The sequence below is a fragment of the Mugil cephalus genome, chromosome 11 (genome assembly GCF_022458985.1).
Source record: "Mugil cephalus isolate CIBA_MC_2020 chromosome 11, CIBA_Mcephalus_1.1, whole genome shotgun sequence".
Lineage (NCBI taxonomy): Eukaryota > Metazoa > Chordata > Actinopteri > Mugiliformes > Mugilidae > Mugil > Mugil cephalus.
In genome coordinates this window covers 27,555,977-27,582,259 of record NC_061780.1, presented here as the reverse complement: position 1 = coordinate 27,582,259, position 26,283 = coordinate 27,555,977, and the positions used below count along the sequence as shown (strand labels likewise).

The 26,283-nt window shown below is 43.4% G+C and overlaps 1 protein-coding gene across 1 annotated transcript in view; it reads right to left on the bottom strand.

The window, feature by feature from the left end:
• Positions 1–21,666, bottom strand: part of LOC125017096 (collagen alpha-6(VI) chain-like) — a 40,263-nt gene extending 18,597 nt beyond the window's left edge. The window contains 8 exon segments of the mRNA XM_047599963.1: positions 116–676; positions 758–1,378; positions 1,876–2,445; positions 4,686–5,273; positions 5,557–6,165; positions 8,365–8,474; positions 15,874–15,939; positions 21,527–21,666. Of these exon segments, the coding sequence (XP_047455919.1) occupies positions 116–676; positions 758–1,378; positions 1,876–2,445; positions 4,686–5,273; positions 5,557–6,165; positions 8,365–8,440 (3,025 nt within the window). The 5' untranslated portion in view covers positions 8,441–8,474; positions 15,874–15,939; positions 21,527–21,666.
• Positions 21,667–26,283: the final 4,617 nt, after the last annotated feature.

Genomic DNA, 26,283 nt, shown 5'->3' with positions numbered 1-26,283 from the left:
CAAGTGCAGCTGTTTTTGTTTCAGATTGTTTTTTTGGACATTCTTTACCATAGCCTGTAAAATATGCTTGTAAAATGTCGACATGCGTTCCTAACTGCAGTGTAGATTTCCTCACCGTCTGTGGAACAGATGTCTGTGATGATGTCGTCTTTGATGGGCTTGAGGGCATCAAAGTTATTGACAAAGAAGGTCTTCCTGGGATCACCGGAAATTTCCCCCAGCTCCTCCATGTCGGCGTTTTTCACCCCGATGGCGTAGATGGTGACGCCCTGCGCCCTCAGCTGCGCTGCAGGAACCTTGACCTCATCGGAGGATTTTCCGTCGGTGATGACCACCAGGTACTCCGGGACTTTGTGACCACGAGTGGCTAAGGCTCTATCAAAATGTTGACCCATGAATGCCAGCGCTTTCCCCGTCTCCGTTCCACCTCCTATTTGTTTAATTTCTTCCACAGCTTTCTCCACAGACGCTTCGTCAGAGTAGGTGGTTAGATCGAACTCTAGATTCGGATCATCCGCGTATTTTGCCACCCCCATGCGGACGTATTGTGGCCCAATACGGAAGGTGTGAAGAAACTCAATGATAAACTTCTTCATGTCGTAGAAGTCAGCTGGGTAAATGCTTCCTGAGTGGTCAATGAGGAAGAAGATGTCTGCTTCATCGGTTTGTACACAGCCTGGAAGGAGAAGAACACATATTTAGAGCTCTGACTATTAGTATTTGTTAATGTTAAGATAAATTCAAAGTCATTTCAGACCTTCTTTGATGCCCGTTCTCCTTGTATTGACCGTGATTGCCTGGCGAATGATGTTGTGGCAAAGAGTTTTCTGCAGGCTCTGCTCTAGAGACTTCAGCTTTGCAAAGCTGTCCACGATGAACACATGCTTTTTGTGAGGATAAGACGCCATCTGTTCCAGCTGAGCCTTGTTGGCATCTTTGACTCCCACGGAGTAAACAGTGACGCCAGCGCGACGGAGATCAGCTGCTGGCTGGCTCACATTGTCTTGGGATTCACCATCCGTGATCACCACCGCCACCTGCTGGACACCCTTATCTTTCCTGCTTCCTTTGTCCTTGATGAAAACCCTCTCGCGGACGAACTTCAGGGCTGCTCCAGTGTTGGTGCCACCTCCGCGGTAAGGCAGGATTTTGATGAACTTGAGCAGTTCATCCTTGTTGGTGAAGGTGTTGAGGTAGACCTGTGCCGTAGGCTGAGTGTTGTACATCACGATGCCCACTCGGACACGCTTCTGGCTGATCTGCAGGCCGCTCACAATCGAGTGCAGGAACGTACGCACCAGCTGGAAGTTTGTGACTCCAATACTTCCAGATTCATCGACGATGAACACGATGTCTGCCACATTGGCAGCTTTGCAGTCTGTAAATGAATCATAAAGTCAGTAAGACCATTACACCCAAACTCAGATACCTTTCAAGATGAAGGAAAGGGTGATTTTTGAGGTACCAATGTGTTTAACAACATCTGCTTTGTGACTGACAGACGGTGGTGGTGCTATCTATCTGCACCTGTTCTGCTGGAAAACAAACAAACACAAGTTTTGCTACTTGACAGAATTTTAGTGAATGTTACTGATCCGACTTCTGAAAAACCTCCTCATGACACAATAAGAACCAAAACAATTGACCAGAACCACTGGGACAAAAAAATCTGTTGGGTATGATATCAATGAAGCATCCCAACCTCCATCCCGTGACTCCAGGTGAACTATAACATGAGAATTTTAAAATAGGGACTATGACGTGGACATTAAGCCGATGAATGACGCCTCCAAGTCTCCTGACACAAGGTTCTATGTAGTGTAAAAACAAAGATGAAATCAAATTTATCATTTAATAAGAAGCGCTCTCCCTTACCTCCACTTAGGTCGGTCTGCAGCTCCTCCATTTCAACGATGCTCTTCAGTTTAGGCACTATGTTGAGGGAGTTGTCATAAACGTATGGTGCAGTAGCGATAGTACGCATTTCAGTCATTGATGCACCGAAGCTTATTCCGACCACATTGATGCCTTCTGACTTGATCAGACGTGACGCCTTAAAGACAGAATCATCGGAGTCTTTTCCACTGACAACGACCAGGTACTGTCGGTAGCCTTGGTCCGCCCGGCTTCCCGCCTCGCTCGTGAAAAAGTTGCCGCTGGCGTACACCAACGCGCTGCCCAGGTTGCGTAACTCGCCAGTTTGAAGTCGACGCTGGCGAAAACGCTTGATGGCGTTGCTGGTTTCTACTTTGGTTTGGTACGCGTTGAGAAGAAACTCCACTTTGGTGTCTGAGCCGTACTGGGCCAGGCCGAGACGGTAGGCCGAAGCTCCAATGTTGAGTTGGTTGGTGAGTCGAGTGAGGATGGTCCTGACCTGCTGGAAATCTGTTTGGCTCATGCCGCTGTCCACCAGGAAGAAGATGTCTGCAAACCTTTCTGCCAAGGCTATGAGAAAAGAAACAAAATGGTTCTGCTGTTATGGTCGAAGCAACGAGCAAAACAACTTCTGCAGTTTTGGGTTAGAGAAGGGGGGACAAATTCATTCATGTAGTTTTCAGGCCACTTTCCCTATTTGATCACAAGTGGACCAGACCAGTAACACAACAGAATAATAACTAATAACCTTAATGTAATTTTTAGTGGAGAGGTAAACTAGAAAATTAGAAGAATGTTTATGTTTAATAAACTATCCTTCAAAAAACAACTGAAATTTTTTAATAAAAATCAGTGTAATCTGGATTCATGTCTGTCTAGTCCTGAGGCCTGTATCACGAAGTGAGCTCAACTTATCCAGTTTTACTCCAACTTATCCAGCTGAACCTACCCACAACAATGACAATCTGAATAAGCAGTATCACCACGCTGGTTATCAACTCGCTAGCTCAATCCAGCTTTGTCTTGTTGTGAATTGGTGAATGTACACGAATAAGGGCGGGTTCCAAGGCAGCAGACCAATCACAATCATGAGGCTGATCCACCAGAAAAAAGGAGCAAAGACTGATTCTACTCAAATATGAAGAAGAAAAAGTAAATCTCACTTGAAATCTCCCAAAGTAAAACACCACGGCTGCATCAAAGAGACGCCATAAGGACTGCAGATTAAATTCATGTGTAAATTACACATCAGTAAGTCATCAGTCAGGCTCAGTTAGTTTAGATTTAATGAAGCCATGAATCCCAACCACTGAGCAGCAGAGATGAATCAGTGTCATTCCCCCAGATGTGACCCCTCTGGAGTAAAAAGATAAAAGCATCATTCTATCATGTTACCTGGGCAACAATAAAGCTGTTACATCACATCAATACATCAGGTTGTTGTCCTGAATGAAATGATCCTGATTCTGAGCTGTGTTTGAGCTAAAACATCCTCTTCTTTGTGTGATTATCTCCTGGAAGATGCGTTCACGCCGTAACGCTCTTCTAGTGATTTGGGCTCCGATCTCAATCAGGTCTTCAGTGAAAGGACATGTGATTCTTTCCTGAACAGCTGATTGGCCGGTGGGCGGAGCCTTTTATCAGATTCAGATAAATCCTGAAAGTTATCCTGACCTGAAGCAGGTCAGCTGTTCAGAGTAAGTTACCATGGTAACGTAGCTCCATAAGAATGAATCTAGCTTCATGAAACCAGAAACCCAGAGTTAACCCTGAAGTTACCTCCATAAGTCTGTGATCCTGCTTCGTGATACAGGCCTCTGATCTGTCTCGTCCTGGGTCTCAGTGTTGTGTTCTGTCCAGATCTCTGACGTTATTTTTCATTGATAAATTACAGTCTCCTGTGAAATTTCTGCACTTTCCAAATTCATGCTGCCAGATTTGACCCACCTGCCCTGTGTTTGACACCTGTGGGTTAGTTATTCTACAGCCTGCAAAAGATCCAAATCCAATCCAAAACATTCAGACTGTAATCCTTATTTGGATCCATTTTGTACCATGATTTGATATCTGGAAATCTGACATTCCAAAACTAAACACTTAACAACAACCAGTCCATTGCTCTTTATCCTGTTTATCCAAACAACTTCAGTTAGAGTTACATATTTTGGCCAGCAGCCGTTTCATTAATCACTGCACTACTGTCTGCACACCCAATGCTGGAGGAGGCATCTGTAAATACTGCACAGGGTCAGCTCTGTCACCTTCTCCTCTCTCTGAGGAGGAAAGACAAACAAACTTGGGATGTGAATTTCTTTTCTTGACTTTATGAATATCCAACACAGCATATCTTGCACAGCTTGCCTTTTCTTTTCTTCTATGTGTAATGATTTCTTTCTTTATGCGTGCAAATAATAAACAAACAAACAATAATATCTGGTTATTATTTCAGAGCTGGAATATGAAGTTATTCCAGCTAGAGTGGAATAACTAGAATAACTAGAAATAACTGGAAAGCTAGACTATATTTCACCTCCCCAAGAATATAACTCAACTTGGTGATGCAAACCTCTACAAATTATTACCTCTTCCTCTGAGAACATTTATCCTGAAACTGTTTACTCAGACGTCTTTGCTCCTTTGTGTTGGTCAACTTCTTTTAGCACCACCATGAATAAAGTGAACTTTAGGGATGTATTTAGAGTACGTCGTTCTCACCAACACCGTGAGGACTTGTCTACATAGCTGCCAAAGTACAGGATTATGTTATGTTGCTCTTATAGAACAAATGCTTGAGCAGAGCCTCGTCTTACCTTGCCTCTGGTCCTCCATGGAGACGCATACAGTCTGCAGCAGACCGTCGGTCAGCCTGTGCAGAGCGTCGTAGGTGTCGATCGTTAACAGGAAGCGCTGCGGTGGTCGGTTAGCAATGGACTCGAGCTCCTTGAGGTTGGCCTGGCCCACCCCAATACCGAACACCATGACTCCTATCTGCCTCAGACGCTGCGCGGGTAAAGTCACGTCATCCGTGGAGTCCCCGTCTGTGATGACCACGGCAATCTGAGGCACTCGTTGGCTGATTCTGCTCCCGGCCTCCTCTGTGAAGTACTGTGACAGGAGGAAGTCGATGGCCTTGCCGGTTTGTGTGCCTCCCGTTCGGTAGGGAAGCTTGTCCACTTCTGCCAGCAGGGATTGTTTGTCCATGTGGTCCTTCAGCAGGAACTCCTGGTATGTTTCGTCGCTGTACTGAGCCAAGCCGATGCGAACCTTGTCAGGGCCGATGTCAAGGCCCGTGACGACGCTTCGCAGAAACAACCTAACTTGCTGAAAGTTAGCAATGCCGATGCTGGAGGAGCCGTCGATCAGGAAGACGATGTCTGCCACTGTGGCTTTGGCACATTCTGGAAAGGAGGAAGAAGAAAGTCAGAATCTGAAGATATTTAGAGGTTGTCTCCAAGAAGAAACCATGAGAGTCTATGAGGTAAAGCCCCTGAACTGAAGCCACTGTTTAAAGCTTTAATTTCATTTTACTGATTTCTCTGCCGTTCACATGTCATTGGCAGGATATTGGTTTCAGATTTATGGGGAACAAAAAGCTGTGATGATTTCTCCTACCGATCCTTAGATACGAGTAGTAATGGAATCATCTTACCTAGAGAAACTCTGAGCCCTGAGACTCATTACCTTGAGACAGCTGCAGGATTTGCCGTTTGGCTTCCTCGACAGTTGTGCACAATGTCTGGACAATGTTCAGAGAGATTCCCTGCAGAGCTGCAAAGTCTGATACACTGTACACATGCTGGCTGTACGGCTCATTTGCAATCTCTTTCAGCTGATCTTCATCTGCGTCTTTGATGCCGATTGCGTACAAAACAATTCCTTTATTCTTCAGACTGTTGGCATGGGAATGCACGTTGTCTTGGGATTTGCCATCGGTGATGACCACGGCGATCTGCGGCACGCCCTGGCTCGCCCGGCTCCCAGCGTCCTCCACAAAGTGCTCTTTCAGCATGAAATCCAGACCTTGACCTGTCTCGGTGCCGCCCCCCATGTAAGGCAACTTGCTGATGTACTGGAGGATGGCAGCCTTGTGCTGGTGGGTGTTCAGGTGGAACTCGGTGCGTGGCTTGTTGGCGTACTGGACCAGGCCGATGCGTACGAAGTCAGGGCCGACATCGAAGCTGTTGACCAGCGTGTACAGAAACTGACGAATCTGCTCGAAGTTCTCGGTGCCGATGCTCCAAGACCCGTCCACCAAGAAGACGATGTCGGCCACAGCCTCTTGGGTGCAGACTGAGGAGGAAGGTTTCCAAATCAGGAGAGGTGAGGAGGCCGACTAGTTGGGCAGAGCTTGGTTTTAGAAAGCGGGCCAGCCACAGTGTCTGTGAAGCCTGATTCACATAGAAGTGCTGTGTCGCTTGTGTTGTGTGCAAGCCAGAGGAGGAAACGAGCAGCTGGTGGTGAAGTTGTGCACAGATTGTGAAGAGGAGCAGGAATCTAGCAGGAGACGGCGCTTACCTTCAGGAACAAGAAGCACCTCCTCCACTAACTCAACAACACCTCATCTCCTACAGAACTCTCAGTCATACACATGGCTGCACAGATTCACCTTGATAATTGAAAATATTTTCCTTAAAATCCTCTTGACAACAACATGAGAAGTTAATGAGCAGCATTCGAGGATTAAAAACAGAAGCCTCGTCAACTTAGACAACTTAAGACTTAGACAACAAAATATTTGCTCTCTAATTTAGTCACAGTATTGTTGAACTGAATCTGAATTATCCAGTCTGAGTCTCCACCAAAATCCATCCATCATCCAGAGCCACTTCAGATGGTTCATCCTCAGTGGAGAATCTCTTTTTACTGAAGCTGGACTCAGACTACAAGAGACACCACTAAATGTATAAATCTGTTCCTGGGTGATCTGATTACAACTGTTATCCATTATACTGATCTGGTTTCTGTCCACATGTGGAGGTGGTCTGGGACAAATTAGACCAACAGCTATGCTATGCAGCAATGTGGAGATCAGAGATCATCAGAGATGTTTGTTTACTCTGAGGATGGAAGCTTCCAGGGTTCACGTCTAATCTGAGTCTTTGTCTCCAAAATGAAGAAATTAACATGTGAGAGTCTTTCCAGCTGCAACAACCGGCTGTTCCTGGTTCTGAGATCCATCAGAGACAGCAGCTGCTACAATATTCTACTGACCACATGGTGGCGCTGCTGTTTATTTACACACAAACTGAGATCAGATCTCCAGTTCTGGCTGGGGACAAGTTAATGGAGACACATTTCAATTTATTGACACCAAGTAGATGGACACAGGAACTTAAAGGTGGAGTAAGATCAGATGTTGAAGCATTGAACCAACACCTCATAAGATCTCAACTCTGTCAATCTACTGATCCATACTCCAGTCCTCTAGGGGGCACTAATGTACCTGTTGACTGGTGGGAAGGAAAAACTAGAGTGGACGGAGGACAGAGGACACTTACTTTCTACAGTTCAACCCTAGCTATCTGAGATCCTGCGTCCTCATATGTGGACGTTAAGTTTTAGGCTTGTGGCAGATTTTTATTGTGCTTTACTTAGACCTGCTGTCCTCATGCGTGGATACTTAAGTCCACCACCTAGTGGTAGAAAAGGGTCAGTGAAAGTGAAATAATCCCTGTGTCCACATTTGGGGCCACATGTCTTTTTCGAAAAACAGCTTCCTGTTCAAAGATGATCCCAAATACCTTGGAGAAATTAAAAATGCAGAACAAACTAAAGCTCAGGTCTCAGGAGGTTAGACACTGTTATGATGGAGCATATGCAAAAAATAAAATAAAACATATATATATATATATATTCAAATTCAAATTTCTAATTTTAATGGATAAAATCAACAAAATGAAATGAAAGTTTATACTTGTTTCTATTCACATTAGACGACATTAGGATACTTGTTCTTTTTCATGGTTCCTAATAAACCAGTTCAGAGGGGGACCTTGTAGACCACATTAGACCCTGATTAGACCTGACAATGTCTCCTTGATCTTCTCTGATTGGCTCAATGAAAACCACATGCTTCTAAAATGTGTGCTGAAGTTACCAGATCTGGTTTGTGGACCTGGGAAGAGTTAAGACTGGATCTTTACACCCCTCACGTTACAGGAAAATCTGGGCCAAACCAGATTTCTCCACAGGAACTGAACCCTAACGTAACACAAAGTCGTGAGACGCTATCAAGGTGAATGTTTTCTGCAGCCAGGTGGCGCTGATGTTGGCGTTTAGTGCTCTGGTGATCAAACTGATGAAAGTACCCGTGTGCTCAGCAGTGATCATTCTTGTGCAGGGTTAGTATCAGAGCTCCTGGTGTTTATGGTGACAATCGACTTTAAAACTCACCACACACTTGTTGCTGTGTGTGTGTAGCTACATGCCATCATGTGTCTGTGTGCTGGTATGCAGGAAGTCCAGGCAGAGCGCCGTAATCACACCCACCTGTCTTCTGAGCGGCGTTGCCATAGAAACATGCTGCCGCCATGAGGCAGAGCAGAAGACGCCGCCTCCCGTCCATGATGGATCGACTCTCAGGTTTCCTCTCTTCCTTCCTGCAACACAAAGCGACAATCTGCTGAGCATCTGGAGCGGCGTCACGGCAACCAGAGGCCAACATGAGTCCAGATCAGAATGAAGAACAGTTTACAAGAGGAAAGAGTTCCAGAGAATCAGCCTGCGCCGATGTTCAGTTTTAGGAGGAGATTTGTTCCTAACATCGCCCATAACATTATGACCACTGTCAGTGGTCAAAACAACCCTCAGACCTGCAGACAATTTTCACTGTGATCCGTCTCTGAATATGTGTGAGTTTCTCCATGTAAACACACCCATTCACTCATTAATCACCATTTATGAGCAGACTGATCAGTACGGACAGAAAAGAGGCTGAGGTCATGTGATGTGATGCTGAATTTGCACTGAGAGAGTGGAATGAACTTGTTATCTGGTCTAGTTGATTATGGATTTTTATTTATTATGTAATTGTGTGTTTCTTTTTACTATTTCTGGATTCACGAGTGGAATGTGCTGGAGTGTGTTGCCGGTGCAGCAGACCCCTCAGCCCTTGACAAAGGGAAACAAATAAAGAGACTTTGACTTTGACCAGAGCTGATGAAAAATCCAGTCCAGTCTCTATGGGAGGTCCTGGACAAACTAGTCTGATCCATGGAGGCTCCACCTCTCAGCATGAAGCTGGACTCAAAGGATCTGATGCCGACAGTACAGAACACCCTCAGAGCCCAGGAAGGTGGTCATAATGTAATGGCTGATTAAGGTCATCCTGGTTTCCCTGGATCTCCATTCAGAAACCTCATTCATTCTGCGCTTCTCTGCAGCAGAGACAATAAATCCCTCTGGCTTTTAGTTTTTAGATCCTTTCTGTTGGAGACAGGTTCAGGGCGCAGCTCTGGATCAGGATCAAGATCAGGGTCAGGCTCAACCGTCTGACTCGTCGTTGCCGTGCAGTCATTAAATAAATAAAGACGAACAGAGTCGTCCTCCCACACACTGACACATCTTGTCTACAGAAGATGAATCAAACCAACCACAGAATTCCTTCACATTTGTCCAGTTTTTCCCAGAGAACACATTCAAACTGTTCCTGCCAGAAGCCAAAAGAAAAGTGGTGTCTACTCCATCTGGGAGCTTTTACTGGTCTAATGGTGGCGTTTCCTGCCATCTCTGGGCTGCAGACAGTGTCTGCCCACATCACAGGATCACGACCAGAACCAACTGGCAAAGTATGAAGATGCTGAAGATGAAGATGCAGATGCTCACGGAACCAGCGTCCTGCTGCTTTTGCTTTGTTTACATCCCGACCTCCTGCTCAGATAAAACGGATGCTTTTAAATATCTGGGACGGATCCTTCAAAATAAAACCCAGACCCCCCCCCTCCCAGCTGCAGAACTCTGATCTGGAGTCTCTCTGGTGGGAACTAATTGTGGTCCAGCAAAGACCTGCCGGGCCAATCAGATCACCTTTAACTTTATATTTCATTTTTCTCAGTTATACAATATTATTCCTGTTTGATGAATTCTTCCTGTTGCTGCTGTAGTACTTTTTTTTGTAGGTACAACAACAGATTTCACTGAGCATGTGATGAATAAACCCGTTCAGATCTGGATCTCATCTCCTCTGGATGTTTGGGTTTAATGTGGTGATGGACGGGAGAGGAACAGTTTAAACGTCATCTGTTCCCAACTAAACGGTCTCAAGACGTTTGGATTCAGCTTCTGTTGTAAAAGATTTTGACAAGAAATGTCAAAATCTCACATGTCATTTTAAAATGTGCCTTAGAACTAAATTCAGTTCGTTTTTAACCAGAACACCATCAAATTGACAGAATCTGGATCAAAGGAGGATGTTCTGGAGGAGGTGGGGGTGGATGGATGGGTTGATGGAGATTAGCATAGCTTTATTCTGGAACGCTAAGTTTCGTGGAGGAATAAAGTTTGTCTGGAGTCTGTCTGTTGAGTTAAGGTTAGGGAATATATCTTCTGGGCCAATCAGATGGTTTGGGGGCGGGGCTTAATGTGGTGGTGGACTCTTCAGTTGAAACACATCTCATAATGAAATCCACACAGACTCCGAGTCAACAAATCAAATCTGTCTGAAATTATGAAATCCAAGTGTTCTCTAGCGTACTGTGCCTCATTCTGTCATCCACAAGTTCTTTTTTTTTTTTTTTTTAACTCTCCATTGGGAATAAACCCTCCAGTTCCTCCTCCTCCTCCTCCTCCTCCTCCTCCTCCTCCTCCTCCTCGTCTTCCTCTCAGGCTGCATTTCCTCTGCATTTCTGCATTAATCTGCATCACCAATAATGCTCCAGTGGTCTGTTCTCTGGCTTTAAAGGAGGCAGCTGGTGTCAAACAAACACTAAAGAATTCAGAGAAGCCTGATTCACTTCCAGCTGTGGGAGATTATGTTCTCATGAACTGGCGGTGAAAATGGCGAAAGGCGTCTTTCAGCTGCATGTGCACGCCTTCTTTTATGTGAGAGCATTAAGCCGGAGCGTGCCTCCATCTCTGAATTTATACGTACCGACTCACAAACATGCTGGGTGCCTGTGTTTAATCACCTGCCAGCCGGAGGGGGCCCTGAAAGAGGAGGGGGCCCGGCTCTAATGTGAAGCATGTGAAGGTAATCAGAGCAGAGCGCTGCTGTGACAGGCTGATTGAGGCGAGGGTCTTTGCATCGTTTACCCGTCCAGCTCTATTTACAGGGACCTCCACGCTGGGCCCGGCTCTATTTATTTAGCCACAGTCTCATGTATGGATGGAGATCTGGATGTGAGAGAATGAGGGGCCTCATTGTTTGGAAGGAGTGAGCAGAAAGCCATGGAGAATCTGAAGGATTTCCTCTCCCTGATACCACGGCTGTTCTCTGCAGGTCAGTTGGAGGCCAAGGCCGACGCTCCGAGGAGCTCCACTGCTCAGGAACGACCAGAGCTGGATTTATGATCCTCAGAGAAACTTCTCAGAGTAAAATGAGGGGAAAACCAATAGATAGATCACATCAGCAGAAAGGAGCAGCATCACATCCAACCACCATCCAAAACAGTTCTGAGCCTCCACTGTTCATCCCAGAATCACAGATTCAAAGAGCTTCCGTGGTTGTAAACCTGTGTCATGGTGCTAATATTAGCGTCACTTAATCAAAGTCAAATGTTCACAACGAAGCTACTTCATGTTCTGAAACAACATGAGACACATACGACCGCTGGCTGAGACCAGGACAGAGTTCAGATGGTTCTTATCAGCTGTTGTTTTCATTCCAGTTTTTATCCAAATTAAAGTGATATTTCTAAATGTGGATAAAGTCCAGTGTCTCAGTGTCTCTGTGTCTCAGTGTCTTAGTGTCTCAGTGTCTCAGTGTCTCAGTGTCTCAGTGTCTCTGTGTCTCTGTGTCTCAGTGTCTCAGTGTCTCAGTGTCTCTGTGTCTCAGTGTCTCAGTGTCTTAGTGTCTCAGTGTCTCAGTGTCTCAGTATCTCTGTGTCCCTGTGTCTCTGTGTCTCTGTGTCCCTGTGTCTCCAGTGAAAGATGCTGTAACTCTGGTAAAGTCTCGTCTGGTCATGTCCCATAATTCTCTAAAACTCTGGTCACTTTCAGGAAGATGGATTCAGATGAACTGGTCACATGACCCCCTGCATCGTCTCCATGGAAACGACAACAAAGTGTTTCATTGAACCTGATCACACTGGAAGTCTGAAGTCTTTCCATCTGGTTCCTAAATCTGCACCATGTGATCCTGGTTCTGATCCAGCTGAAGGTAGAGATCCTACTGACCACATGGTGACGCTGGTTGGTTCAGATCCATCGTGTTATTACCGGGTCTGAGTTTGTATTGGGCCGTGGAGCTGAAGGTCTCAGACGGCGTCTTTATGTGGATCTCCTGAACAGCTGGGACCCGTCTGAGTGATCTGGTTCTGGGCTGATTCCCTGTTTCACTACAAGCTTTAAACAAGTTCCTTAGAAGGTTCCAACGAGGGTGGTGTTAAAAATTAACAAACCTGCTTTAACGAGAAAAACAACAAACCAAGTTCACAGCTGCTCTCCTGTTTGTTGGTGTTATTCCTTCACAGACCCCCCCCCCCCCCCATGAGCTCATCAGCCCCCCAATTAGAAGCGACCCTGGACGAGGTGATTAGTCCGACCACACATCTTGAGAGCACATGTTGGAGCTGGAAGAGTTCCCGTTCTGTCTTGAAATCAGACGCATGTGATTTCACTCATGTTGAAATGTTTGTGGGACGGCGCTGAGTGTTTCTGCCCCAGGAAATCTGACAGATCAGCCCCAAGGACTGGATGAAACCTCCCGGGGGGGAGCGGGGGTTGGTCTGGTCTAGGTCAACACTGGGGCGGTGGGGGGTGGGGGGGGGTTCATTTGGACGTCACAGTAACATTGGTCTTGGACAGAGTCCTGGTCCCGTTAAAGACCACCTACTGTTCATTATGATGAGCCTTTTAACAGATTCTGGACCAGGACCTGGACTCGTTCAGGGTCTTGCTTCTGTCGCTGGAAAACGTCTGACTCCACTCTGAGATTAGTTTGCTAAACCTGCTACGAGACGGAGGATTACTCATTCCTGTTCTGTTAGTAGTGGGTATTTATTATTTGCTCATCTTAGATTCATTGTTGTAAAAGTAAAAACTAATAAACAGATTCTTCAGCCTCCTGGTTCCCTGGTTCAGACCGGGGTCTCTAACTGGGTTTGATTTGTCTCAAACGTTTAATCAGATTCTATTAGTGCTGCAGTAAATAAACACGTCTGATCTCATTCTGACAGTAAACTACACATCTGGACAAAGTTCACATCTAAAAAGTGTCCACATACTTTTGACCAATGAAGACCTCACACTCACAGCTGTGAATCCTTTGGAGGGTTATTAGGGGGTGAACGCTAAACGCTAGCACGTGTCCACCCACAGCCTCAACCTCACCAGGGACACCAGGGACACCAGGGACACCCAGGACCCCCCCGCCCCCCCAGCCTGAACCCATCCTGCCCTTGATGCTGGATGTGGCCCCTGGTGCTTTCCTGTTTCCAAACAGCCGTGTGTGGATGTTGTTCCCTCCCCAGTGATTTAATGATTGCAGTGTTTAAAGGAGAAATGTCTGAGCACTGACTAATCTAAACGCTGGGACGTATAGAGGCGAGTGTTTGGAGGAACGTTGAGTGGAAACAGAAACAAGAGAGGAGCTAGAAACGCAGCCAGAGACAGGACGTTAAGGTTCAGCGCTTCAAACTAACATGAGGAAGAAGAAGAAGAAACTGAAAACACAAACATCTCAGTGGTTATTGAGGATTTTATATATTTGCATAATTTTATGCTGCTGATGTTTGTCCAACAGACTCAAATATGTCAAATATTAAATGATCCTTGTTTGTCCAGGTCTGATCTACAGAGACGTTCGTCTGAAACCATCATCAGAATCGAAAACAAGATGTTAATATGAGTGTGTGAGCGGATGGTTTAATTTTTAGCTTGTATCTGCTGGATGGACGTTAAGAAGTCGTCTTTATTATGTCCAGCTGGTTTGAGTCGCGTGGTGAAGCCGGGCTGACAAATCACAACATCTGACTAACTGCATGGATTAAATTACATCTGGATCTGTGTTGAATCTGATGAGACACCTGTTCCCCAACATGGCTGCTCATGAAAACCACCAGGAGACGTCATCCAGTCTGAGGCTGCAGCTCCGTGAGCTTCCAAGTGATTAAAGGAGTTTTAAAATAGCAGAGGACCGAGAACAACGTTTATCTCCCTTCTCTAATCTGATCTCCGTCAGATTAGAGACTCCGTCTCTGCAGCCAAAACATCAGCAGCACGATGCACTTTGACCTCTGAGCCGAGTTTAAGATGTGGACAGAGCAGCAGCAGCAGCATCCTTAGGATTTAAAGAAAATCAAACCAGAGAATCAGTTCAGAAGTCGAGTCCATTTAACGCTGATGGACATTGAGTTATTAAAGAATCAGAGGAAACCTCCGCCTCTAAACTTCTTCATGTCAACTCTCCCCTGAAATAAGAGCGTCTCGGTAGCGCAGTAACAGACACGAGGTAACGGATTTCACAGATGTCTCTGCCAGCAGCATAGATTCAGGAGGGACCGGATGCAGGAGTGTAAACCAAAGCATATGAGGTTCAAGATGTTCCAAGAAAGTGTCCCTAGACCATGATGTATTGAAGGGGGACAGGAGGTGGACTAGACACTAGAGGACACTGATCAGAGACTTGGTCCCAGACAAACCAGCTCCTCCTGAACGTGGACCAGACCAAGGAGCTGGTCCTCGGCTTCAGGAGGAGGAGGACACCATCCAGGACCTCGAGGTGGAAGTAGTGGACAATGCAAGTACCTGTGAGTCCACATGGACCAAAGACTGGTCTGGAGGGACGGGAAGGACGGAGTAGAGGCTCAGGTCTTTAATGACAATGCATCAACTCCACCAGACTATAAAGGGACAGACTGATCCAGCGCCAGGACTCATTCAGACCAAACTCTGTCCAACTAGACAACAGCAAGATATTTCGTTATTTACGCACCTTATTAATCCCACGGATTAATAAAGTAAATAGAAAAAGTAAATGAAGGATTCACTTCATTTACTTGTTCTATTTTTTCTACAGTATTTTTACATATTTCATTTTCAGTTTATTAGATTTTTACATATTTTATTTCTTTTTAATTTTATTCTACTAGATTTTATTAGTATTTAGATTTTATTTTATTGCACTAGATTATTTTATTTTTATTGTTTTTAAATTTCGTTCGTAACTTTTTTATTATTAAATGTCTTCATCTGTTTGTCTTTTTACTTGTGGTTCTCAAGAGTGTTTATTTATGTGAAACTGAGCTGCTGTAACCAACTAACTTCTCTTGAGCATGACTAAAGTCTGAGCTAACCTACCCCCTCCAGTCACTTAGAGCTGAATCCAACACTTTGAATGATGAGACTGTTGGTTGTTTAGCCTCCTACTGGACGAGCTGTTCCTTCTGACCATGTGTTAGCATGCATGTTGTTTCCTGCTGGTTTCATTCAGTGGAAACGAAGAATGCTAACAATGCTAAGCAAACATCACAGAGGGAAATGAAGGACAAATGTCGGATTTTCCCAAAGACACGAGAGATTCAGAGTTTGAAGTCAGGCTGATGAGAATCTGCAGGAAACACCTCATTATGGAGTTCCTCAGCAGAAAGAAGCACTCTGGAGAAAGTTTAGGGTCATTATGTAGTTATCTGTGGTCATAGCTGGAACCAAACACAGCCCTAAAGAACAACAAACCCACCGTGTTCCTATGTGAGTGGTTGATCCATCATGTCCAACTTCTAAATAATCCCACAAACGTCACCACGGCGGCGGCTAACAGAAACACTAGGGTGACAAGCTCAATAAACATGGTGGCTTTTACGAGTCGAGGTGTTCAATGGTGTTTCAGAGGGATAGTGTTACCTGGCTCAGGGTCCGGCTCAAGGGCACTTCAGTAGGACGACGGGAGGCCAAGAGACTCTGAGGAACCTGGAGGACAGAACAAATAAAGAGACGGGGTGAGGATGGAAAAGATCCAGACGTAGAGCAACACTGAGCCGAGACAACACATCACAGAGCCAGGGGATGACTAGAGGATCATTAGAAGATCACTAGAGGATCATTAGAAGATCACTACAGGATGACTAGATGATGACTAGAGGATCACTAGAGGATGACTAGAGGATGACTAGAAGATCACTAGATGATGACTAGAGGATCACTAGAGGATGACTAGAAAATGACTGGAGGATGACTAGAGGATCATTAGAAGATCACTAGATGATGACTAGAGGATCACTAGAGGATGACTAGAAAATGACTGGAGGATGACTAGAGGATCATTAGAAGATCACTAGAGGATGACTAAAAAGGATCAAAATATAGAACGAGATCACTAAGTGATGACAAAATAGGAGGATAGGACTAGAAGATGGATGACTAGAGGATCATTAGAAGATCACTAGAGGATGACTAGGATGACTAGAGGATCATTAGAAGATCACTAGATGATGACTAGAGGATGACTAGAGGATGACTAGAGGATCATTAGAAGATCACTAGATGATGACTAGATGATGACTAGAGGATCACTAGAGGATGACTAGAAAATGACTGGAGGATGACTAGAGGATCATTAGAAGATCACTAGAGGATGACTAGAGGATGACTAGAGGATGACTAGAGGATCATTAGAAGATGACTAGAAGATGACTAGAGGATGAATAGAAAATGACTGGAGAAGATGACTAGAGGATCATTCGAAGATCACTAGAGGATGACTAGATGATGACTAGAGAATGACTGGAGAAGATGACTAGAAGATGACTAGAGGATGACTAGAAGTATGAACCCAGGCCTTTTAACATGATGAACATTTTCTCTATGATATAATCTACATGACGCATTTATTCATTTTAAATTGAACTCATTTATGGTGAATATTTCGTGAGGATCACGTGCAGCTCTGAGCCTCATCCAGGACATTATTGGACGTCTCAGTTCGTCCTCGTCTCTGAAACCTTCTCAGAGTCTCTGTCCTGGTCCGTCAGTAAAAGCCCTCAAAGTAAACAGGACCAAAGTGTTTTCCTGTTTGGAGACTAAACAGGAAAACATAAATCAGATATCAGCGACGCAGTGTCAGCGCATCAATCCTCCGTCTGTTTGTGAGTGAGCTCCACTGTTTACATCAGGACTAACAGACGCAACATCTGGACCCAGCAGTTTACACCAGGACCAGCGTTACACCTGCTCAGTAGCACACCACCTCCACTGCTTTCACTCTGGGGCTCTGTTTGGATCAGTCGCTCTGCATAACACAATCAGAAATTCAGGACGCTGTTTATAATGGTTTGTAATAATCTGCTTTGATCTGAACTTTCTACAATCTGTCAGATGTTTGGTTCCATCTCAGTTGATTTAAAAGCCTCTGATCTGAACTCTCCATCTGGATTTTATTATCAGGTACCAAGATGAAAAAATACCTCAACCAGAATTCTTCAACCAATCACAGACATTTAAACCAATCAGAAAACGTCACCACACTGGCCCAGAAGATCTTTGCTGGAGCAGAATCAGTTCCCAACTCCAGGTAAATGCTGCTCCATAAACAGATGGTCAGACTTCCAGGCTAAAGCTAAGCTAATCTTCATCAATCCATCCATCAACCCCGACCTCCTCCTCATAAGGTTTTAGGCTTCAAGCGCATCAATAAGGAAAAATAGAATGTGCACATTGGTAGATAAATGATCTTAGCCTGGAGCTAAAGGCTAAGTCTGTAAATCAGTTGAAACAAAGTGCAACACTACCACTAGAGGTCACTACACCCGACACACTGGCCCTTTAAATGCAAAGCTGTTTTTTTTTTTTTTTTTTTTTTTGCATAAGCTGTAAAATATTAAGCGTTAGATATTCTATGCTAAACCTATTTGTATATCATCCATGCTCCTGGGTGAAGTTAAACAACAAATCTGGAGTCTTGAGAAATTCTAACCAATTAGAGAAATATTCAGCGTACTGAAGACACGGAGACCCAGAGGATCCAGAACTCACCGCTGACAAACCAAACCATGATGGATGATCCCCCGGGGAGATCAGGCTTTGATTAGACAGTGATTTACGAGATGAGGAGGTGTGATACCAACAACCAGGCCAGAAGAACACAACCGACCGGAGAATAAACTCAAAATAAACATAGAAAGTAAGAGATTTTAAATGTATTTGTTTATTTATTTCGTTTTAGGTGCTAGTGTATGTTTTTTGGTGCTAAAAATGAAACTGACCAGGATTGTGTGTTGATGTTGAGCAGAACATTGTTAAACTGGATCACAGATAAAGAAGTGAACATAATTATAGTTTTCTTATTCTAAACACAGCGACTGGTTAAATCGTACAAATAAAAAGAGGGGACACCTCAGGTCCTTTCAGGTCAGCTGTTCCTGCTCCTGATAGTCATCGTCGTGCTGGTGGGAACCAGGCAGGAAAAGACCAGAATCAAACTAAATGTCAGGAGAACAGAGACAGACATGGACGACTCACACAGGATCACAGACGTCCCCCCACATTATTCCAGACTACCAGAGGTCTCATAAAGCTGCAGCCGACGTCCCACCAGACACAACTGTAGGACAATCAAGTCTGTTGAAGTTATGTGAGGGGAGTGACCTCCATTCTGAACCAGACCGGATCCTAATCTGATCCTCTGACTGGTTCCTGGTTCCTGCTCCTTCATAATGAGCCAACATCTATGAACATAAACTTTGACCAAATAAGGGTTCCCTCTGGTCTGCAGCACACAGCTCCCGTTCCTCAACTAAGACCCCGACACCGGCTCTGAATGGTTGGAACCATCAAAGACACCGCGGCGCCGCAGCATCGGCATCCAGCCAGGGGTCGGACCTGATGTCCACACAGGAGCACAGGGACGAAAACCTCTCATGAAAAGGGATGTAAACCATAAGATGCAGTCACAGCTCAGCTCCTCCACCAGAACCATCAGGTTATTAGTTTATGAAAATCTTCAGTATAAACTGCTTATTTAACATTTGTGGAAAACTGACTAAATAAAGTCTCGTGTTCATGATCATTTATTCACAGGAAGTAGACGACCTCCTTATGATAAATTCGTATTTAAAACACCAGGAGATTCTTTTCAACCATTTGATTCGCTCAGGTCACAAACACCAATGAGTCAAAGGAGGAGGAGGAGGTCAAGGCGGATGGATGGGTTGATGGAGATTAGCTTAGCTTTAGCCTGAAAGTCAAAACCCGTTTCTCCCTTTTCACTAAATGTTTGTGGAGGCAAAGCTCGGATCGATCTGTGATTTGAACCTCGACTCGATCGGTAGTTTGGGAAAAAAGGAAGTTCTGTGGAAGTATCGTCATGGATGGGAAACAAAAAGGGACAAAATCAAACAGTGGATCCAGCCCCAGCGTCCTGAAAAGATGCTTCTCTGGACAAAAATGCATTGATTTGGGAGTAAATCTTTTAATGGGCCTAATATTTATAACATCTCTGCTCTGAAGTTCCACTGAAGTTGATTTGACACGTGACTACTACTTTCATTCTCGCTCCAGGAGGGAACTTAGAAATTTAACTTCACACAAAAAGGTTTTAGAGCCAACGAGAATATCACAGAATGAATACATTTCAGAGCAGCACAAGCATGTTTTCACTCTCTCTCCAGGCTTTGAAGGAGGCCCTGAAGGTGAATAGGAACCAGATGATCTGCAGATGAGGAGGAGGAGGAGGGGTTCAGAGTAATTCTGGGGTCCCTGAAGGCAACACTACATCATCCAGTTACACTGAGCAGAGTATGGAGGTCCAGAGACGACTAAAGAAAACTTTGATCTCAACGGGTCCAGATAAATAATCTGATGATGAACTGATGACTTGATTGGATTCGGTTTGTTCAGTAAATCCTGAAGTCTGAAAACTTCCTGACGTCTTCTTTAAACGAGGAAAAAAAACGGTGTACGAGAGGAGTTTCTCCTCATGTTTTAAACATCTCCTTTAAATCTCACTGCTTTCATCTATTATAATAATAATTATTTCTCAGCTACTGCTGAAAACTGTACAGGAACGGAATCATTCGCTAAGAGCGAACAGATTAAAATAGTAAAAGTACATCATACAGTTTGCAGATGCAGACAGAGGGTGGGGCCCAGCTAATGTCTGGGGCCCTCATGACTCCTCTTACAATTTTTTTTAAAGTATTTTTTTTTTTGGGGGGGGGGGGATGGGGGGAGGGGCTGGACTACAGCCTCAGCACGTGGGGCGGGCGCTAAGCTCCGCCCCCAAATTACAAGATTTTATCGCAATTAATTGCATGATTCCCAATTAACTGCACTTTTTAAAAATCTGTTTTCAATTGAGCTGTTGAGTTTTTTTGTCCAAGAAAATAAATCCGTGTAAAACACTGAAGCTGAAGATGAACTGGACATTAAAACGTGTCTTCATCTGGTTCTGACGCTTACTTCTTTGTCTTGGTTCAGTCTCTGCCGGTTATGTTACTGCATATTTAACTATACAACTATTCACCCTCAGCACATTTTAATGCTTTCTGCTTTAGTCTCGTCCTGATCAGGTCATGAGGACAGAACACACCTCATCACAATAAGTAAAACTAAAATGCAGTTGAAATAAACTTGTGTGTTTTTTGACTGTCTCATGTGATTAAAGCTTTAAACACAAATCACCATAATAAATATCAGATCATTTACATTTAAACGTTCAGATGTTCAGTTTATTTGAAGTCCTCTGCTTTTTGACTTCTTTAGTTTCTCACGCAAAAACACATTAAAGGGAACGTGAGGGTCCCATGTGTTTTACATCCAGAGTCTAGTTCTGAGGACTCCATTCACTCCATTCAGCTAATGGCACAGAGATCTGAACCAGACCCTGTGTTCAGGGAGGGGGGGTGAGAACGTCCGGCTTCCTCTAAAAGTACCTGGCTGTTTTTTTTTTTTGTTTTTTTTTTAGTTAGATCATGAGAAAAATAAAAATCACAACAAAAATCTGTTTAAAAAAGTTTCCCTGCAGGTTGTAAAGACGTGTCTGGTTGAGTCTAGACAACCACAGAAACATCATTCACTTTATTTTCTTTTAATTCCTTGACTTTATGTGCTTCTCTGAACAAATAAATAAAAACAGCAAAGAGACTCATAAAAGTGACCAGAGGCTCAAAGCAGCAGCAACAACAAGAAGCTTCAAAACCAGCTGGGAAGAAATAAACTACTGAAAAACCTGTCAACTCTTATCAGGTTTCACATAAAGAACATGGAAGAAATTGGAATTAAAATAGAATTAAATGATTCTGTATGAAATTAATCTTGAACATTCATTTCACTCATTCACTCATTTTCCACATTCCTGTTCCTAGATCTTAATTAAAGCGTCTCTGTTATTACACCTTAACCAAGTTAAATATTAAATCTTCATAAAGAGGTGACTCACAGCTGATATTTATTCATTAAATAAATGAACCTATTACAGATCCTGAACTCATTTAGTTGATGCAGCAGTGACTCGGTAACAAACAGGCTTCATGCATTTCATTCCAGCTCTGCAGAGACTTACAGATCTGCTGCAGCACGTCCTCGTCCTCTTCACGTCCAAAAGCCAAGTCCCACATCCATGTATGGACGCACCGACTGGTTCCAGGGGGAGACGCCTCCCAGAGGAGACGTCCACTCCTCCTCCTCCCTCCACTTCAGAGGTGGAGGAACTCACTGAGTCTCAGCGTCTGGAGATCATCTGCTCTAACAACATCCTGGTCCTTTTAACAGATCCACACCAGCAGGAAAAAAAACGTCTACCTGGTCTAACTTAATTAAAATGAACTGCAGGTCTGATCTCAGTCTGTGTGTAAATGAGCAGCAGCGCCCCCATGTGGTCCAGATTCAGCAACAAGATGGAAAGACTCGTATTAAGTTCTAATTTATCACTGATGTTTTAGTGGACCTGGTCTAGGACCCGTGTGACCTCATTCATTGGTTAGTGTGAACCCACAATGAGTCCTGGTCCAGTTAAAGACCAGATACTCAACAAAAACTCGTTCATTCAACCACAGGTAGAAATGATCTGTTCACGGGGGCTGAGCCAGATTCGGAGAACCAAACTAAACTGAACTGAACTAGAATCAACTCAGGACATGATTCAATACGAGGACCATGAGTTTGATTCTGATGTTTGAAAATGTATCAGGTTCCTTCCTTCCTTCCTTCCTTCCTTCCTTCCTTCCTTCCTTCCCTCCATGTGTCCCTGGTTCTGGTCCAGTGGTAGGTAGAGACCCGTCAGACAGCAGCTGGTACAGTATTCTACTGACCACATGGTGGCGCTGTAACGTGGTCGATGTTAAAGTGTGAACGGGGCCTCGGAGACTTCGCTCTGTTTAAACCAGATTAAATACCAGCGAGTGTTTAAGTTTCTCCACAGTGTTTTAAAGTTTTATCATTTCATCAGCTGATTCCTGTGGAAACGCCCTCTCCTCCTCCTCCTCCTCCTCCTCCTCCTCCTCCTACGTGGTCCCTGCTGTAGATAACAGATCCCCTCTAGCGTCTTTCTGGGGCCAAGTTATTAGACGACAGATAACAAGCCTTTCTTTACTGGATGTGTTGAGTCAGACCCAGACTGATCATCTCCAACGTCTCTGCTTTATATCTGCAGTAAAACCATCATGGACCATGCACCTTCCTCCAGGTGGAGCTGAGATCATCCTTTCTGAGCTTTTAGTCCTGATCAGCTGTGTAAATCACAGGTTTAGCGTTAAAGACCCACGAAGAAACAGCTGAAATAAATCTGAATTATCATGTGATTTAAGTGGTCTTAAAGAGGAATTACTGTCTGATCTGCACCAGAATGTTTTAACTTCATCACAATCACTGGCTTCCATTTATCTCCCTATTAACCTTTTTAAATTACTGCCACTAACCTCTTCGTTTCATCCTATGTCTTCTCTGTCCCTCATGTGCTGCTTCTCTCAGTTAGAGCTTTTATCCACCATCATATTTCAGAGTCAAAGAAATCCACCTGGACCTTCACAATTAAACCTGAACCACATCATACACAGCAAACTGAGAAGAGTTGAATTCTTGGTGTTAAACCAGACATAAACTAGTAGAGTTAATTACTGTCTCTGAGTTAATCCGTTATAATTAACTCTCAGTCGATTAATAGTTACACTCAAACCGAGTGTAAAAAGGAAGCGTCACTAAATCAAACCTCTAGTGTAAATGTTTAAATATTAACTCCGATATGATATGAATGATAAAACGATGCTAATGGTGCGGAGTTGCTAGCTAGCGTGCTAAAGTGGTGCTAACGCTACACTGTGCCTTTTACTGTTGCATGTTCTAATATTTGTGATGCAAATTTGAAAATAAATGTTTCTGAACGGTCAAACATGACTAACTTTATATTTTAGTAAAGTTTATTTTCCAAGTATTTTTGTAGGATTATATAAGAATTATATTGACACCTTTTAAGTGTTATGGAGGAAACATTAACACTTGTGTAGTTAAGAAATAGTCCTCTGAGACAGTTCACTGCTAACACTGCATAAAAGTGTTAAAACTAACACTGGTTGGTGTTAAATTTAACTACAAGAAGAGTCAAATTTACATTAACTTAGTGTGAAGGTACCAACACTAGAAAAAGTGTTAAATTAAGACTCTGAGGTGTGGACCCATATAGACACTTTAAACGTGTTAAGATCAGCTCTTACAGTGTTAATTTGCTGATTTTACTGTGTAGAAAATAAAAGACCCACCACTGAATTCATGTGAAGCTTTGAGACTTCTTACTGGACAGGGATGATATCAGCTGGTTAATATACCGATGATAAACCTCTCAGTAATTCAACATTTTAGTTTTCTTTCCAGGATTTTTTTCTCTGAAAAGTTCCCAAAAATTTGCATCAGTTTAGTTCCCAAGAAAAGCTGCAGTTCCTCTAACATCCACTAGAGGCTCTATCAGATAAACCTCTGCGTTAAATCAACAGCTCTGGTCTCATTCATGACTCTGGAATTCACCAGTTTAAAGTAGATAAAGGATTAAACTGCAGAATTAGACTATTTATATCAGGTTCATGAGGACGTGATGGAGGTTAAGTTCAAAAAAAGCTCTCAGTTTGTAAAGCAAAGACACAAACGTCTTCTACAAGCCAAACTCAACACCAGTGTGTCCATCACCCACTCAGTCTCTGACCACAGGAATGAAGTTCGGCCGTGAATCACTATCTGTGTATTAACAGTTTAAACCATCGAATCTAAACAGACTCAGTGGAAGCTGAGAGCTGATCAGCTGAAAAGAGAATGCAGCCAAACACAGCCAAACACAGCTGGGACCACATTCATGTCCCACCAGGGCTGGATGTAGATGGTTCGTACAACGATGCAACTTCACATTCCTAAGAGAGTATGTGTTGACTTTGTCCAATCGATATCTGGACATGGGAAGATAAAACCGTCTTTATTGGGAAGGACAGTGAGATAAAGGTTGATCTGATCTTTACCGTTCACCAGACTATATACAGAAGGTATGAACATGATGTCACAGGAAGCTGACGTCTCCATGGTAACGGCCACTGAGTGGCAGAAAGTGACAGATGAGCTGGAGATTATCAACATTAGCTTGAATCATAGACTTTAACAGCATCTAAACTGTAAAACTAAATTAAATAATGGTGAAGAGCTGTTGTGAGATTGACTGAACCAACAGAAAAGCAGTGGGAGATATTTAACAGAGATATTTAACAGATATATTTAACAGAGATATGTTATATTTTTACATAGATATTTTATATTTTTACAGATATATATTATATTTTTACGGATATATTTTATATTTTTACAGATATCTCTCAGAGAACAGAGAAGTTAATGTTTCACTGCGTTAAAAGAAACAACTGAATCCAGACACAGAAACCTGGTGTTGTGGTTCATTTAGTGTCAGATAACATTAATTTATGCTGTATTTATCGATGAAGTCAAACCTTAAGTTACTTCTTCAGTTCTGTCCTGGAGGTTCTGTCAGATCAGTTTGTGGATGTTGTTGTTTTGTCGTAGTTACAGTCGACAGTAACTATTTCAGTTCCAACAATAAATAACTAGAAAATAATAAAATGAGTATTTGTGATCACTCCTACACATACTACAGTACTGTACGGCTAACATTAGTTCTTAAAGCTCTTAGCGTTAGCAATTTTTTATTTAGCTACATTTATCATGATAAAATTACCTAATCTAATCCACTTTTCCAAATCCATACTAGCGCTGGATCATTGTTGAGTCCAGTTGTCCTTTATTCGGCCTGATAATCCACATTGTTTCCAGTCTCTCTGTATTTACTGACACTTAACTGTGTTTTGCCACTAAGGGGGCGTGGCCACGGGGGCAGTGACGTCAATGCAGAGCCTTTTTAAATATGGAACAGCTCCTCTAGTGAAGCCAACGCTAGTAGAGCGCCCCCTGGTTGATGTCTGCAGTACAGGTCATAAGCTCCACCCAATCCCTGTTAGTTGGCGGGACTAAAATACTAAAATACGCATCGTACATATATATATATATATATATATATATATATATATATATATATATATATATATATATATATATATTTTTTTTTTTTTTTTTTTCAAGTATGGTTTCTGTCGTTTTAGGTAGTTAATATAATGTTGATGAATGTTTGAGATTAATTTGAAACTCACAAGATGGCGCTGCCCGTACCCCCCGGAAAACAACATCAGTTTGGCCAATGGGAGGAGGTGGAGACATGGAGTCCATATTTATGTACAGTCTATGGTGGAGACTTTTCTTATATTGAGCCAACAACTTCTTAATTAGTCACATGTACACAATTTCCTTCAGATCGGTCATTTTATTTCCTTCTATGTTACTTTATAATTTTCTGTAGTACATGGTCGTGTGTTTCCGTAGCTCCCCCAGACTGATGAGCAGCATTTATTATTTCTTTAATTTAAATGAGAACTTTTATTATCCCCTGAAAGTCTGAGGGTTTGGCTCCTACTCATTAAAAGATACTTTAATGATATGTTTTTTTCCCCTTTACACTTTTATGATAAAGGTTATTGAAAGAAGATGGCCGACAGGATTAACAGATTAAAAAGTGAGAGTCTGTTCTCCGTGACGACAGGTTTATTTCTGTGCCGTGTCGCCACTGAACCACAAACTGGTCTCTTTGTGTAGTTCAGAACCAGACTGAAACAACATTCAAACCTCAGATATTCTCCAGGTCCACCTTCAAAACCGCTGCTCATTAAACGTCCTCGAGGACATTTTATAGACAATGAAAAGCTCCCAGCTGGTCCTGAGCCC